The following is a 15,431-nucleotide window of genomic DNA, read 5'->3' as shown; positions in this document are numbered from 1 at the left end:
ACAATATTTTAGTTGAAGATTTGGTATTTTTATCAATTGGTTATATCATAACTGATAAAAGGGCTTCTCAAAATTTAGTAAAAATGTTCCATTAACAAACGATAGTAGAATTTGAAGACCCCATGTATTAAAAACTGAAATAGCTTATAGTCATTTTTGAACAAAAAGGTGTAGCATCAAATGTGATGTGTTTTCTTATCAGTTTTACACCACATTTATGCCTGAAATACATTAATACCTGTTAATATTTTAATTTAACAATATTTGATAAAAATACATTTCAGGCATGTGAGTACTTATTTTATGAAAACGCATTTTATTAAAACATTAAATATTTAAAAGTGTGACGTCTGAAACTTTATGTAAAATTACCTGAAGGACATACTATGACTTGTTTTCAAACTGAAAACAAAAAGTTGATTTTCAAATATTATGTTTTTTTGGTGTGTGAAGTTCAAACATCTATATCGAAAAGAAATTTCGTTTAGCTAATAGACATTGCCACAAAGGAAAGCAAAATATTAAACTTTTTGATAAATTAGACAACTTATATTGTTAACTGTTATACAACGCAGAGAAATTCCGGATCAAATTACGGTAAAAAATACTCGCACTCAGGGTACCGTTGCTTTTTGCCGTAAATCAATTTTTTCCGGGACATGTTATGGAGCAAAATGTCTGTTATACCATAATTTTTAAAATAATTACCGTAAAGTCACTAAATTACTCTAATTAAATAAATTTTGCAGTGAAAATTACGATAAGGTAAAAATTTATTTTACGGTAAAATGAACTTTATGGAGGATGCAACCAAAGTGCCGGTATTTCATACCGTCATTTGATCCAGATTTTTTTACAGTGTAATTAATTGGACAATAAATATTGTTTTTGTAGGTGATTACGCACATAAAAAAATGATGAAACACATTAAAAATTTAAGGTAATAAGCTTATGTTTTAAAACTCAGTTATATTTACATCTAAATCAAAATATTGAAATTAATACTATACTAAATCCTTTTAATATTTTTCTCGAAGTTATTAACTATTCAACAAGAGAGGCAGTTGAGAAGAGTTCCTTTTATAATAATCAATATTATAGTTTCTGAAGAGGTTTGAAGTTTGAGATAGCTTTAAAACTAATTAACAAGTTCGGTTAATTCCTTTGATTAATAACGGGGTGGTCTCCTTTGAAGTATGTATGTAATGATGTATAAAATTTCCTTTCTTGGTTCAAGTGGTGTTAAGTTCAAGTGCGAAAAAGGCACTTTAATCAAATAAAGTAGATAAAAGAGTGGGAAGCAATGCACTAAACTTCTAAAATTATTAAAAAAGAAAACTAAATTAATAAATTAATACCATGTCATACCACTTTTAATATTTTGAAATCATTAGTACAAACTTAACAAATTTTGGAGAGATTTAAGCAAATTATAATTTAAATATAACGAAAATTTATGTTACATAAATAACGTAATAGTGAATGTAGTATCATCTTCCTTAACTTTTACTGCCATGAGAATGATAGCACATACTTATTCATAAAATTCGTTTAATTAATTAAAATTAAAGGTAAAAAATAATTTCAGCACACAAAAATATTATTAATTATTTAAATTTATGAACAAAAATAAGGAAATCGCATTAAGTTACGGCAAAAAGCACCAATACTCAGGGTGACAGTACTTTTTACTGCAAAATTAATTTTTTCCGAAACGTGTTATGGAACAAAAAATATGATACACCGTAGTTTGTGAAATTATAGCTACCATAAAATCACTTAATCGCTGTTAATAAATAAATATTACTGTAAAAATAATGGTATAATATTTTAAAGAGAAAAAATAGATTTTACTGTAAAATGGATTTAAATTATCTGTTAAACAGCTTCAGAATTTCATAAAAAAGAATAAAAATATTTTTATTTAATAATTTTTGATAAAAATATATTTCAGACATATTTAATATTTTAGTAAAATACAATTTGTATTTTTACAAATTGTATTTTACTAAAATATTAAATATTTACAAGTGTCGTGTCTGAAACCTTACGACAAAATTGCATGATTGAATTACAATGATTTGTTTTATTGAATTACAATGACATGAATGAATTACAATGAAGCAGGCAGTTGATTTTTAAATTTTATGTTTTTGAAGTGTGAAATTTTAACTTTTATATCGAAAAAAAAATTTCGATTTATTTATAGATATTTCAAAAAGGAAAACAAAATAAACAACTTTTAGATAAATTGGATATACAGTGTATATCTTGACAGCAATTATGTACAGTAAAAAATTACGATAAAAAGGACCAACACTCGTGATACCGGTACTTCGAAAGAAAAGAAAAGAATAAGATATTAATGAATTGATAACAGATCACATCGCTTTTACTATTTAAAATGATTGGAACATATTTTACGAATTTTGAAGAGTTTAATGCAAATCGTATTTTAAATATTATGTTATATTAATATTGTAGTATTGAAGAGTTTTACTGTAAAATTACGGTAAAAGTTTATGAAACAAAAATTAGGATGCGCCATAATTTTTCACAGTAATATTTTCTTTAAAATTACTGTATCACTATAATTACATAAGCAGTGTTTTTAGACCTCTCATCTGCTTCTGACAGGGTATGGCACCAAAATATGGCACTCGCACAGAAACATAAATGTGTCTGAACATGACTTTGGAGAACATTTTTACTTGGGCAGAGGAGCTAAAATTGAGACCATCAGTGCGGATAAGACTAGTGACTGCATTGTTTTCAACTGACAGATGACATAGAAGCAATTTCAAGGTTGACATCGAACTCTCAGGAAATCTCATATCAAGAAAATTCACTTCCCTGCTTATCTATGTATTTCTTGAGATCCTGAATATAGCTTCATTAAGACCGTTGAACATACTGCTAATAGAGCTATTAGGAAACTAAACCTTCAAATGAAATTGTGTGCTACTTGAGGTTCAAGACCACAAACACTGAAAAGCATCTATTGCACTATCATTAGGTCTGTGATAAGCTGCCCCAATTCAAGCCTCGAATACAGTAGCAAAAACTTGATTCTGCTCTGCACAGACCTTTCAGAATTATTATTGGCGTCGTTTCTTCCCCCAGCACATAGAAAGCTGAACAGGAATGTGGTCTACCACCTTTAGAGAGTACACGCAACTTGGTCACCATCAGGTTCATAAAGAAGAGTCACTGCAGCAATTCTGAACATATCTCTAGAAGAGCTCTCAACGACTGGAATTGTTCTACTAGACTTAAAAGATCCTCTACTTTACAATATGACAGAGACATTAGAAAGCGTATCCAATTGGAATATTCCTTCCTGAATGTTCTTCAAGAACTCATAATCCCAATTAAGACACCTGAAGATTTTTCTAAACCTGAAGCAACCACCCACCAGAAATGAAGATCCCAACTTCACTGTAGTATTACAATAGTATCAGGCAAAAAGGCCTAGATACTATTTTAAAGCTGTCTCAGGGGAACTTAGCTGTCTCAGGGGAACTTAGCTGTCTCAGGGGAACTTAGCTGTCGCATGAACCGACGACTCCTCTGATAGCTTCCTCAACAGAGGAGATGCTGGCATTATATTTATTCTTCTGGGAGGAGAGCAATCCAGACATCAAATCAGTATCAGTAAATTGCCTCAAATTTCACCTTCGAACTTCTGGCTATTAAAGAAGCCGTAAACCTATACTTGACTAACTCTTTAGTTCTAGACCTTTCAGAAGGGTTAGTCGTTTTCTTTGACTTCAAATCAGCCCTCAAAGATGTTGAAAATGGAGAATGTTAGATTATCTTCTCTATTAACAATCTAATAAATCAGCTGCATTATATGTGGAAATACTGTTCACTACAATGGGTACCAGCTTATGTAAATAAAAATGACAATGAATGTGCTGATCTTTTGGTCGAAGAAGCACGTGGCTACAGCAATCCAATAAAGACAGCATCCTCGCTGATGCAAATACAGTTGCCAAATGCAGACTAAATAACAGATCCACCAGAAAACTACTGATAACAGACTTCGATCGTCCTACAGATGTTATGTTAATCAGACTTGACCTTGAAGCCAATGACTGCGGGTTCGAATCCTACTCTCGGCATGGATGTTTCTCTCGATGTGTTGTCCTCTGTTGTGTGTGATGTGTGAATGTGGCCCACCCTGTGAATGGGTATCTGTGGTAGCGTGGCGTGGGTAATGTTGTTCACCTCCGTGACTTCTACTGGTATCCTGAATGCTGCCATTTTTTATCGTAATTTGTTCCGGATGTTCTGTACAGAGTATAAATTACAGTAAATTATTACGGTATTTTTTGTATTGTATTGATGGTTAGATATGATTCGGTCAGTTAGATTAACATTTAATTTGCAACATATTTTAAGAAGAAGAAAGTATCGAATATCAGAAAATAATGAATGCCACCAATACAATAACATAGAATAGATATTTTATAGCATTGGTGCCAAATTTCACTTTAATCTACCTTAATTAAATCAATAGAAACGATGTTTATGTTAACTAACCTTATTTTAATGCAATCATTACCGAAATTAGTAACACATTTATAATTTTTGTATTAAGTTGTCTGTTGATGAAGTGGTATATTTGAAAGTTTTATTATCAAAAAATATACATAATGCAGAATAAGTGTCATCCATAAGAACGCATTGAAAATTTTACTTAAAATTTTCAAATTACTAGGCCGAAAAAATTTAATCTTCATCATTCAGATTATTATTGCTGCTATAATACTCTAGACCAATAATAATAAACCTAACTAACTTAGAAAAATGCATAGTTTATAATATTGTCGATTTAAGAAAAAAACCTAAGTTAAATTACATATATTTTTCTTCAATAGTGATAAGTTATAAAAAGATAGAAAAAAAAGGACGCGTTTAGGTTTCAGTGTGATAAATATTGTTAAGAAAATTACACTTCCTACAAATTCTCTACCACAAAAACTATTTACGAAAAATTATGAAGGAAATGTGTAATTTGGAGTCATTGTATGTGTGCAAATAAATGTTTATGATAATAATAAAAATAAGCAGTTTTATCCAGTAATAACTTTTATTGTGCGTAATTATGTATCCTCGTAAGAAATAAAGTAGAACAATAAATTTCCGCAATGAAGCAATGCGAAAATTACTCGGAAAGGTTAGAAAAATTATCGAAAAAATAATAAACCGTTTACTGTTGGGTAATTAATTTTTAAAAGTAGTTAATTACCAAAATTTTTTTTATTGTGTTTAATTAAAAACTGTTTTTAATTTTTACTATCCTAGTTACATTTTTTTTAATGTCGTTATTTCGCTGAATTTATTTGCATGCATACAAGCAACTTAAGTAAATTCTGGAACAATAGAATTTAATTTCATTCGAAGAAGATTTTGAAACCTAAGAATGTAATTATGCGAATTTAGTTTTTTAATTATTAATTATTTTTACGATATGCACGAGTAACTTCGAAAGTAAGGTCTTTCTTTTAATACAAAACCCATTCATTTATTACGATAGTATTTTACATTAAAGATGGAGCATTTTTCTGTTTTTTTACATGACTGTCATTTTTCCCGATGCAATATTTTAGATATGGAAAAGAGCTTGTCATGCCANGCGAAAACCCAAGATATCTTTCTTATGGTGTCAGTAGTTACGAATATGAACTTAGGGTTCACTCTGACGAAAGTGTGGCCGCCGTACATTGGCGAAAACACAAGACATTTTTCTTACGGTGTCAGTAGTTACGAATATGAACTTAGGGTTCACACGGACGAAAGTGTGGCCGCCGTACATTGGCGAAAACCCAAGACATTTTCTTATGGTGTCAGTAGTTACGAAAATCTGGACAACACGATCTTCAGTTGTATCTATGGGACCATCGTTGCAGATGGGGTAGTTTTTCATATGACTGCAGAAGAAAAAGTCCAGGCGTAAAAGTCTAGACTCAGAAGAAAAAATTCAGGCATAAAAGTATGTTACACCGTTGTTTTTAAATCCACCGTTTTTTTAAAGCTGAGTCGTGGTGGCTTATGGGATAGAGCGTTCACCTTCCAATGAGGTGATCCCTGCGATTCGAATCCCAATGATGCTTAATCAAATAAACATTTTGTTAATATGTTAATTATAACAAAATAATCGATTACTTAGATTTGGAATATATTCAACTTTACTTGAAAAAAATACTTAGAAATACAGAACGTGTTCCACAATAAGAAGAAATAGGAATGAAGTAACTTTATATTTAAATATAACGCTACCAGTGTTGGACAAAAATATGGAGACACTTGTATGCTAACCCTAAGTAAACAATTTTCCTTTTAGGAGCAAATGTTTTGGAATTTTTTGCATATCAAAACTGTTGGCACAATTAGAAAAATCATGCTTGATAGTTTTAAAAATTATGACTTTTTTACTCGAGCGAAATGTGCATCGAACAAAATTAGCGTGGAAATTTGAAACCTTTTTTCCTTTTTAATACTACTATAATTTTAAAACTATTCTCATATAACTGTCGCAATTCTATAAAAATTTATTCAAAATTGCTGGTATTATAGCTATAGAGAAGTTATAAGCTTCCTCTCCCCAATTTGGTTAACCGGAAATTTGCATGGGTAAAAAAAAACATCATTTCTAAAAGCTAAAAGTATCTTGCCTAGTAAAATTTTCCAAAACATTTACTTCTACGAAAAAGATTGTTTACACAGAGTCAGCTTAGAAGTGTTTCCTTATTATTGTCTAACCCATGTGCAGTATATAGCAATTAAAATTGGAAGCGGTTTTTATATCTTTCGAGTCATTCTCATTTTTGGAAATTTCAACACAAATGGTAGGACATATATACGGTAACATCGAAAGTCTCTCTCACTCATTTTCTTTAAAAATTTTATTTGTTAACTTTTTCGTTGTTTTTAAAATTAAGTTAAACGTGAGCTTATAAAATGAAAATCTCGAGAGAAATAAGTAAGTTTTTCTTCAATATTGGGTAAACAGTTATTACTTATAGCAAAAAAAAAAAACGTTTAAAAAATCTTGAAAAGCTCTTAAAATTACATTAACCTTAAAGCCAATCGGAATTTCAAAAGAAAAAAAAATTGCGTTAAATTTAAAATTGAAAATAAACTTTTATGCACTGAAAATTTAAACATTGTACTGTTGTCCCATTCTACAGATTTAACAGCTGATAATTTTTAAATTAACAACTTTTTATCACACTCTTTGAAAATTTTTACACGACTTCCTAATTTCAAATTTCTAAATCTTATAGTTTTTGCGCAGTAAAACTAAATGTAACGTAAAAAAATTGAAATTCAGAAAAAAAAAAATAAAAACCTTATGTTAAGTTCATAATTAAATATGATTCTTTTAGAATATCAAATTTCAATTCTGTAGCTCGTGGCTTGCAGATTGACGAGCATGGTATTTTCCAAATAACTATAATGACGTGCATCCAAGTAACTATCTAAACTATAGCCTTTAAAAAAACTGTATGATCCTCCCCCCCCCAAAAAAAAAATTCTTTCACGTTGCGTCGTCTAGCACGTTACGACGTGATTTCAGACCAGTTATGGGTCACCTTATATAATATATGTATATATATATATATATATATATATATATAATGATAAAGTAGTAACAGTTCCTAGGAATAATTTTTCTCTAAGCTTCCTCTTAGATTTTATCACTTATTTTTAGAATTGTATTCAATGAATTAAGTTCATAATTTTTCGTTATATCACTTTTTGAAGCGTCATTATTTTTGCATTCCAAGAGAATTGGAATGCAAAAAAACTATCAGTTTTTATATTTTTCCATTTTTTTTTCATTTTTTATATTTTTCCATTCTTTTTATCTGGTGAAGTATAATCGTAATACTTTACCATACCACGTTATAATAAATCAAAAAAGTAGCAACTTAGTAACAATTAGTGACACTTAGGGACAACTTTAGAAGCTTTTACAAGATGCAAGAAAAAAGGGAAATGAGGTGCATAGACTTTGACGACATTGATACTATTTATTATTAACTTCAATGATAATTATGTGGTTAAAATAGGCTCATTATTATGTAGCTTGCGAAAAAATCCTAAAAATAGCAGAATTTTTTTTTTGTAAGAAGTAAAATAATTTTACTAGGATTTGCTGTTTGCTTTGTAAACATAAAGTATAAGATTTCAAGAAGAAAATAAGATGCGTTGTTGTACGTTTTTTTTTATTTCTCCGCATTGATAAATAAATTACTTGCATTTTGCCCCTTCTTTATAGTATTGCACATTGAAATGGATAAAACTGTATTTCCTTCTAGAAATAAATAATTATAATAATGATAATGTTGCAAAAAATGTTATAATAGCGTAAAGTTAGTAATTTTTCACTCGTTACAAATTCACCATTTTCTTATCTTTAATATTAGTAATTTGATGGTGATTTGGAAAATTGTCAATGAGGACATTATTAAATTATACCGAGCTTTTATTTTAGGTAAAAATATTTTCTTAAAAATTGTAATGTTCATAATCTTTTAGAAAAAATCAAGAAACTTCAAAAAATTAAAAAAAAGTAATAAAAACACGCAAAAATTGTGTGGTCAAAATTACCTGTTCCGACTTTGACATTTCTAAGATTAATGTGAGAAGGTTGTTTTCCTGGTTGATATCCGTGTAAAATATTCTTAACATCAAATTAAAAACCTCATAATGGTTTCTGCTCATAATAAAATAATTATAACTTGGATTAGGTTTCGGACGTTGCAAGAGTTTTGATGAAACCGTTGAATATAAAGACGAGAGAAAATTTTTTACCTCATTAAAGCCCTATCAGTTAATAATCAATAAATTATAACTAGGGTTAGGGTTTTGGACTTTGCAAGGATTTTGAAGTATCCGTTAAATGTAATGACAGAAGCAAAACTTTGAAAGGCTAATAATATGACCCATATGTGATCTTAGCTTTGGCTGGTCGATTCAAATTCTGCTCCCGGCTCGTACCGACCACAGTGCTGACATAAACTATCCTTAATGACAGACGAGTCGTGGGTTAGAATCCCAAAGCCACTGATATAATCATGGGAGGTTTTCGTGGTTTTCCTGTCCATGTAATGCAAATTTGGGTCCTCAACGAAGGGTAGTTTGTCCCAATGCTTGATTCAGGCGTCCGCTTGTATTCTGGATTGGGTTCAAAATTACAAGACTATGGAGCTGAACATGGATAAAACTCAGAAATGGGCCTGCTGCTCAACTCTCATGAAAATCAAATCAAATCAATTTTTAAAAATTTTAATTTATAAGAAGTAAAATAAAATCATGACTCACCACACGTTCATAGGGCCAATATGCCAAGTATGCAATAAGCCTCCCGACAGCTATCACCAGACTACAGCATCAGTGACCAAGCAATTCGTAGACCCAAGGCATTAGGCACCGAGTCATACAGGAATAGGAGCGCCACAAGTTGAGTCGACGAGCGAAAAATGAGAGCACAAATCGCCAAATCCAGGAACCACGTGGTGACAGCGCCATTCCAGCTGCAAGCTACTGTCGAAACCGGGCCGATAATAAAGAGGCAACCACTACACTGCGATCCACCAAGTGGTTCTCTTCTTGGAATGTTCCACCAATACTACTTCATGAAATATGAAACTACAAAATCGAATAGACAAAAAAACATCGAAAAAGGAAAATCAATTTATACAGCATACTGAAGGATGCCAAGACCGGATAACAAAAATCAGAGGTTGGTTCACTGTCACAGGACTTTTCTGTCCTATTTTGAATTTTCTACAGCCACACTGATTTCACGGACACGTTTCCTTGAGAGCGCAGTGATTTACATTCAGATTCAAGTCCAATTTTTCATTTTAACGACAAAAAATTTTGCTACTAATAACTGTTTGGCAATCACGAGATGAGTTTCTGTCTCAGCTGAAAGTAATCTCACCAAGAACTTATTTTGTAATTGCCAGACAATACTGCACTGTTAGAATTTTCAATTTAAAATTACGATTAAATAACAGACAGCAATCTGTCTATCCAATTAACAGTAAAGTTTACTTTAAGGAACCTTTTTTATTTTTACAGTTTTGGAACCGTTTACAACTAATATAGTTAAAAAACCATGAATACGAAACATCTTTTTTAAACCATTTACAACTAGCATGCTTCCAGAACCCTAAAAGAGATATTTAACTGGACATTGGATGTAGGCTTTTCGTTAGGTAATGGGCGTTGGAGTTAGGTTATGACTGAGCTCTGTTTTGACAAATTAACTGTGAACTATAGTTTAATTAGTTTAACTGGTTGTTTCACCTATTGTAAGAGATGGGAAATACTAGACTTTTTTTCGTCTCAAGCAGCTTTATGGTGCTGCTATCTATGCGTGAATGAGAGTATCATATTCTAAGAGTTCAGGGTCACAAATTGGGGGGTGCGGGATTGTGGAAATTATTCAAGTGTTGAAAAGAATAGTGTGAATTTTAAGGTGTCAACGCTGGGATTCGAATTAATTTTTTTTCGGTCGTGAGATTTGGCAGATTAGCTGTAATACACACTCAGCTGCAAAGCACTGAGTGGCTTTATTAGATGAGCCTAGTTGGGGAGATAAAATTCTGGTTTAACCATTAATAAACGCAATTAATAAACGTTTTTTTCTCACAGTTAACAGTTTGAATATAATAATTTTATTCATGGTTATTTGACTGCTTTATTTGAAAATGGTAAAACAACAATTAAATAAATTGATATTTATCCATTTTTTTCCGAAATATTTCCCAACTTTAAAACTCATGTGTCGTTATTACTTATTTTTAAATTTTTCTTATCATTTGGTGTGAAATCACTCACGATGTAGCTTTTAGTTTAATGGCTTCTTAGCCGCATAATTTATTGCCATGCGCGTCAATTAAAGCTGCAATGTTGTTTCTTGCAGTCGTTTTAAGCTGGGTTTGGAAAGGACATATAGGATATTTTTGCCCATATCCTAAAGAGTTCTAAAGTGTTAAAATTTGTTAAATGCATTAAAACCAATAATTCAGAAAATAGTTAATGAACTTTAAACGTCTACACTAAAAGAAAATTTACGAAAGAGTTTAAAAGAAATAATTTATTTCGACTTTTTTGTAAAATTGCAGTGAATTAAACACGGAAATATTTCGGTGAAAATATAGAAAAATAATCCAATTTTACTGAAATAATTTAAGGAAAACTTCTTCAATTACTTCCCGGTTCAACACATGTAGTCAGTTCAACACATCTATCTATCTATCTATCTATCTATCTATCTATCTATCTATCTAAAGTGATAGTATATCTATCTATCTATCGAAATCTATCTAAAGAAATAGTAGATGAAGTCTCAACCCACCATACCAAATGGGCAGCTACTCATATGTGAAATAAATAACAATATCATGTAAAAGAAAGTCCCTTTAGAGGAATGCACCGAAGAAAGCGGTATTTTCCGTAACACTGTTAACTAGAAACTCAGTTTAAAGCATTTTGAAACAAGAACTTACGTGATTTGACAAAGATTCTCGTTTTTTCCGCTGCTTTTAATTTTTTTTTTATGATTGATGTAAGAACTGTGTGCTTAATGCATACAATAAATGCAAGTTTCTAAGGACTAAAGGTGGAAGTGAGGAGCATGAAAAACTTTAAAATTAGAAAAGAAAGTATTTATTATCGAGAAATTGTTAGAAAGTGAGAGGAGAATTGATTTTGTATTTTTCACACGTGGAACGCCAAGCTATAGGCAATTGTGAAAGTTATTTTATCTCACTGATAATTTTTCCAACGTTCTTTTATCATTCTTCTTCTCACTGGCACGACAGCCCAGGATGGGCCTTGGCCTTCTCAACAAGCCTATACCAAGACATTCTTCCCTTAGCCAAGGTTCTCCAGTTAATTATCTTTAAAATTTGTAGGTCCTTTTCAAGGCAGTCTGAAAATCTTAGGTTTGGTCGTCCTCTTTTTCTTGTACCTGTTGGCCTGGCACAGAAAACTTTTTTGGTTGTCCTGCTATCCTCCATTCTTATAATGTGGCCTGCCCATTTAATCCTTCGAATTTTGATAAATTTAATGACATCAGGTTCTTTATATGCTTTGTAAAGTTCCGTGTTTGATCTTCTAAACCAGGTACCGTTTTTACTTATTCCACCAAAAATGCTTCGCAGTATTTTTCTCTCAAAACTAGCTATCATATTTTCATCTCCACGGGTCATTGTCCAGGTCTCACATGCGCATGTAAGCACTGATCGTATAAGACATTTATAAAGTAACACTTTTGTTTTTCTTTTTATTAGGCTTGACTTAAGATATTTTCTTATGTCATAAAAGCACTTATTGGCCATCGTGATTCTCGTGTGTATTTCTTGTGTAGTGTCATTTTTGTTGTTAATCTTAGACCCCAAATAGGTGAAGCTATCAACGGCTTCGAATTTGTATGCTCCAATTTCAAACTGTGTTTCTTTATAGCCAGCTTTTGTGCAGGGCATATATTTAGTTTTATTTTCATTGATTCTTAATCCCATCTTAATGGCTTCCTTCTCCAGACATAAAAAGTATTGTGTTAGTGCTGTCTGCGTTCTAGCGATAATATCTAAATCATCAGCAAAAGCCAATATTTGAACTGATTTGTTGAGGATATTTCCTCGGGTGTTGATGTTTATGTCCCTTACTATTTTTTCTAATGCTAGATTAAAGAGGAGACATGCCAAGGCATCTCACTGTCGCACACCATTTCTAATTTCTATTGGATGGGAAAGACTATTCTGTATCTTGACCATGATTTTGGTTTCACTTAGTGTCAAGCTAATCAACTTCACTAGTTTCTCCGGTATATTAAATTCTCTTAGGGCTGATATTAGAGTTTTTCGGCTAACACTATCGTAGGCTGTTTTAAAATCAATAAATAGATGGTGCGTGTCAATACCAAATTCTATTGTCTTCTCCAAAATTTGCCGGATGTTGAAAATTTGCTCTGAGGTGGATCGCCCCTTCCTGAATCCGGACTGATAATCTCCAATTATATTCTCGACAAGTGGGGAGAGTTTTTTGAAAAGGATGTTAGAAAATACTTTATAACTTGTACAGAGCAAGCTAATTCCTCTGTAGTTTGAGCATTCCAGTATATCTCCTTTCTTATCAGTCGCACAGGTCATGCTGGTTTTCCACTCTTCAGGGATTAATTCTTGCTCCCATATAGCTCGTACCAGATCATATATTTTCTTCGTGACACTTGTTCCCCCATTTTTTAGAAATTCTGATGGGATTTCATCGGGGCCTGGTGCTTTATTGTCCTTTAGCTTTTTTATTCCGTCCTCGACTTCTTCTAATGTTGGCGGTCCCACAATATGTTGGTTATAAATTTCAGTGTCTTCTGTAGGTGGTTCATGTTCATCGCTAACTCCATTCAGTAGTTCATAAAAATGCTCATTCTATCTCTTCAGTACTTGCATTTTGTTAGTCAAGATTGCTCCATTCTTGTCACGACATGAGGTAGCTCTGGGTTTAAATTCCTTTCGTCCTAGGTTTATTTCCCGAAAGAAAGCTCTGCTTTCATTAGATCCCCTTAAATGTTCAGCATTTTTTAAAAGATCCTCGAGAAACGCCTTCTTCTTTATTTTATGAATTCTCTTCTCCTCCCTTCTTGCCTCTTTGTATTTGATCTCAGCATTTCTAGAATGTCTCTTATTCAGCATCTTTTTATATGCTTCATTCTTTTTTTCTGTTATCATGTAGCATTCACAATCAAACCAATCTTTCCTTTTAGTTTTCTTAGCTTTTCCAACAACCTCGTTACCAGTCTTAACGATTGTTTCCTTCAAGGAGTTCCATTTATCGTTAATGCTATCTTCCTTCCTATGGTTATCCTTAGATTCTTCAAAGTTACTGTCAATTTGATTCTGGAATTTGAGCTTAATTGCCTCATCTTTCAGTTGTTTACAGTGAAACTTTTCCAAACATTTTCCTCGAATCTTTCGAATGTTGGAGATTCTGGCTCGTAGTTTTGCTATTATTAAGAAGTGGTCTGAATCTAAGTTGGCACCTCGGTAGGTTCTTACGTCCTCAATATCCGATTTATGCCTGGAATCAATCAAAAAAATGATCGATTTGACTGTATGTGATCCCATAAGGAGATCGCCAGGTCATTTTATGTATCCTCTTATGCTGGAACATCGTGCTTGGTATGATCATATTATGATCTGCAGCAAAGTCAATAAGTCGCTTTCCATTGTCGCTTGAAGTGTCATGGAGACTAAATTTGCCAATTATTGATCTAAATTCCTTTTCCTTGCCAATTTTTGCATTTGCATCCCCTAGTAACACTTTGACATCATTTTTTGGGCAGGATGCATATAAAGCATGCAGTTCTTCATAAAAGAGCTCCTTTTCCACACTGTCCTTGTCTTTAGTTGGAGCATGAAAAGTAATGAAACTGTAGTTGAAAAAAGCTCCCTTAATCCTAATTTTACATAGTCTGGATGATTTGGTGACATAATCTATTAATAATGGCCTTATCCTTTTACTCAGGATAAAGCCTGTTCCAAATATGTGTTTTTTCTTATCACAACTATAGATAACTGTGTGATTTTTCTTTTCAATTATTCCATCTCCAGTCCATCTGACTTCTTGGATGGCCATTACATCGATTTGATAGTTTTCAACTTGATCAATCAGCATTTGTAGTCCTTTATTCCTGTACAAAGAGCGTATGTTCCATGATCCTACTCTCAGTTCCTTAAATCCTTTTCTAGTTCGTCTCCAAGAAGTCTGTTCGGGTATATTAGCTTTTTGAGAAGTCGCAACAATTGTTTTTTTTACAGGGTGAGGTTGTTAGCCCCACGCCTAACCCCCAACTTGGAGGACCAGGGTGGTCCTCTTTGTCTGGTGTCTCCCCTCCGACCAGTCCTACTTGGGTGACCCTGCCAGGAGCCGAAGCTCCCGCCGGCATAGCTCTCGGGATTGACAGCACACACAAAACACAACACCACGCTAAGGTGGGAACACCATCGTGTGGCTTTTATCATTATAAATTGAAATGCTGGATTTGAAAATTATTTAAAGTTAATTGTCCAAAATTCTGAGTACATCTTCATTTCAGTTTTTTATTTTAATTCATTTTCCAAAAGTTTGTCAAGCATTAGATTTTATCGTCTAACTGTTTTTTTAAATATATATTCATTTCAGTTTTATTTTAATTCATTTTCTAAAAGTTTGTCAAACATTAGATTTTATCGTCTAACTGTATCGTCTCACTTGAAGCGAAAAATGTGAAAAAATTAAGGCATGAAATCATAATATATTCAATTACATCAAAATTATAAGGATCAGCATTTTTAATTCATAAACTATAATTTCTTAACAAAAGACAACTCACAGAACAACAGTGAGATTTTTGTACGGTTCAACTG

At 32.2% G+C, this 15,431-nt stretch overlaps 1 protein-coding gene across 1 annotated transcript; it reads right to left on the bottom strand.

Moving 5' to 3' along the window:
• Nucleotides 1-13,454: 13,454 nt before the first annotated feature.
• On the bottom strand, nt 13,455-14,971 carry LOC139426153 (craniofacial development protein 2-like). Its single transcript, XM_071183922.1, has 3 exons — nt 14,878-14,971; nt 14,195-14,807; nt 13,455-14,103 (listed from the first exon to the last, which is right to left on the bottom strand). The coding sequence occupies exons 1-3, from the start codon at nt 14,969-14,971 to the stop codon at nt 13,455-13,457; spliced, it is 1,356 nt and encodes a 451-aa protein (XP_071040023.1).
• Nucleotides 14,972-15,431: the final 460 nt, after the last annotated feature.

This window comes from Parasteatoda tepidariorum, chromosome 8 (genome assembly GCF_043381705.1).
Source record: "Parasteatoda tepidariorum isolate YZ-2023 chromosome 8, CAS_Ptep_4.0, whole genome shotgun sequence".
NCBI lineage: Eukaryota > Metazoa > Arthropoda > Arachnida > Araneae > Theridiidae > Parasteatoda > Parasteatoda tepidariorum.
This window is presented reverse-complemented; position numbering and strand designations above follow the sequence as displayed.

What these genes read in the sequence shown, in the direction of transcription:
- LOC139426153 (XM_071183922.1), bottom strand. Translation starts at nt 14,971, where the DNA reads ATGCCGGCGGGAGCTTCGGCTCCTGGCAGGGTCACCCAAGTAGGACTG. An exon ending in GGACCACCCTGGTCCTCCAA is followed by an intron (nt 14,808 to 14,877) that starts GTTGGGGGTTAG and finishes CTTCTCAAAAAG; the next exon opens with CTAATATACCCGAACAGACT. An exon ending in ATGATCATACCAAGCACGAT is followed by an intron (nt 14,104 to 14,194) that starts GTTCCAGCATAA and finishes GATTGATTCCAG; the next exon opens with GCATAAATCGGATATTGAGG.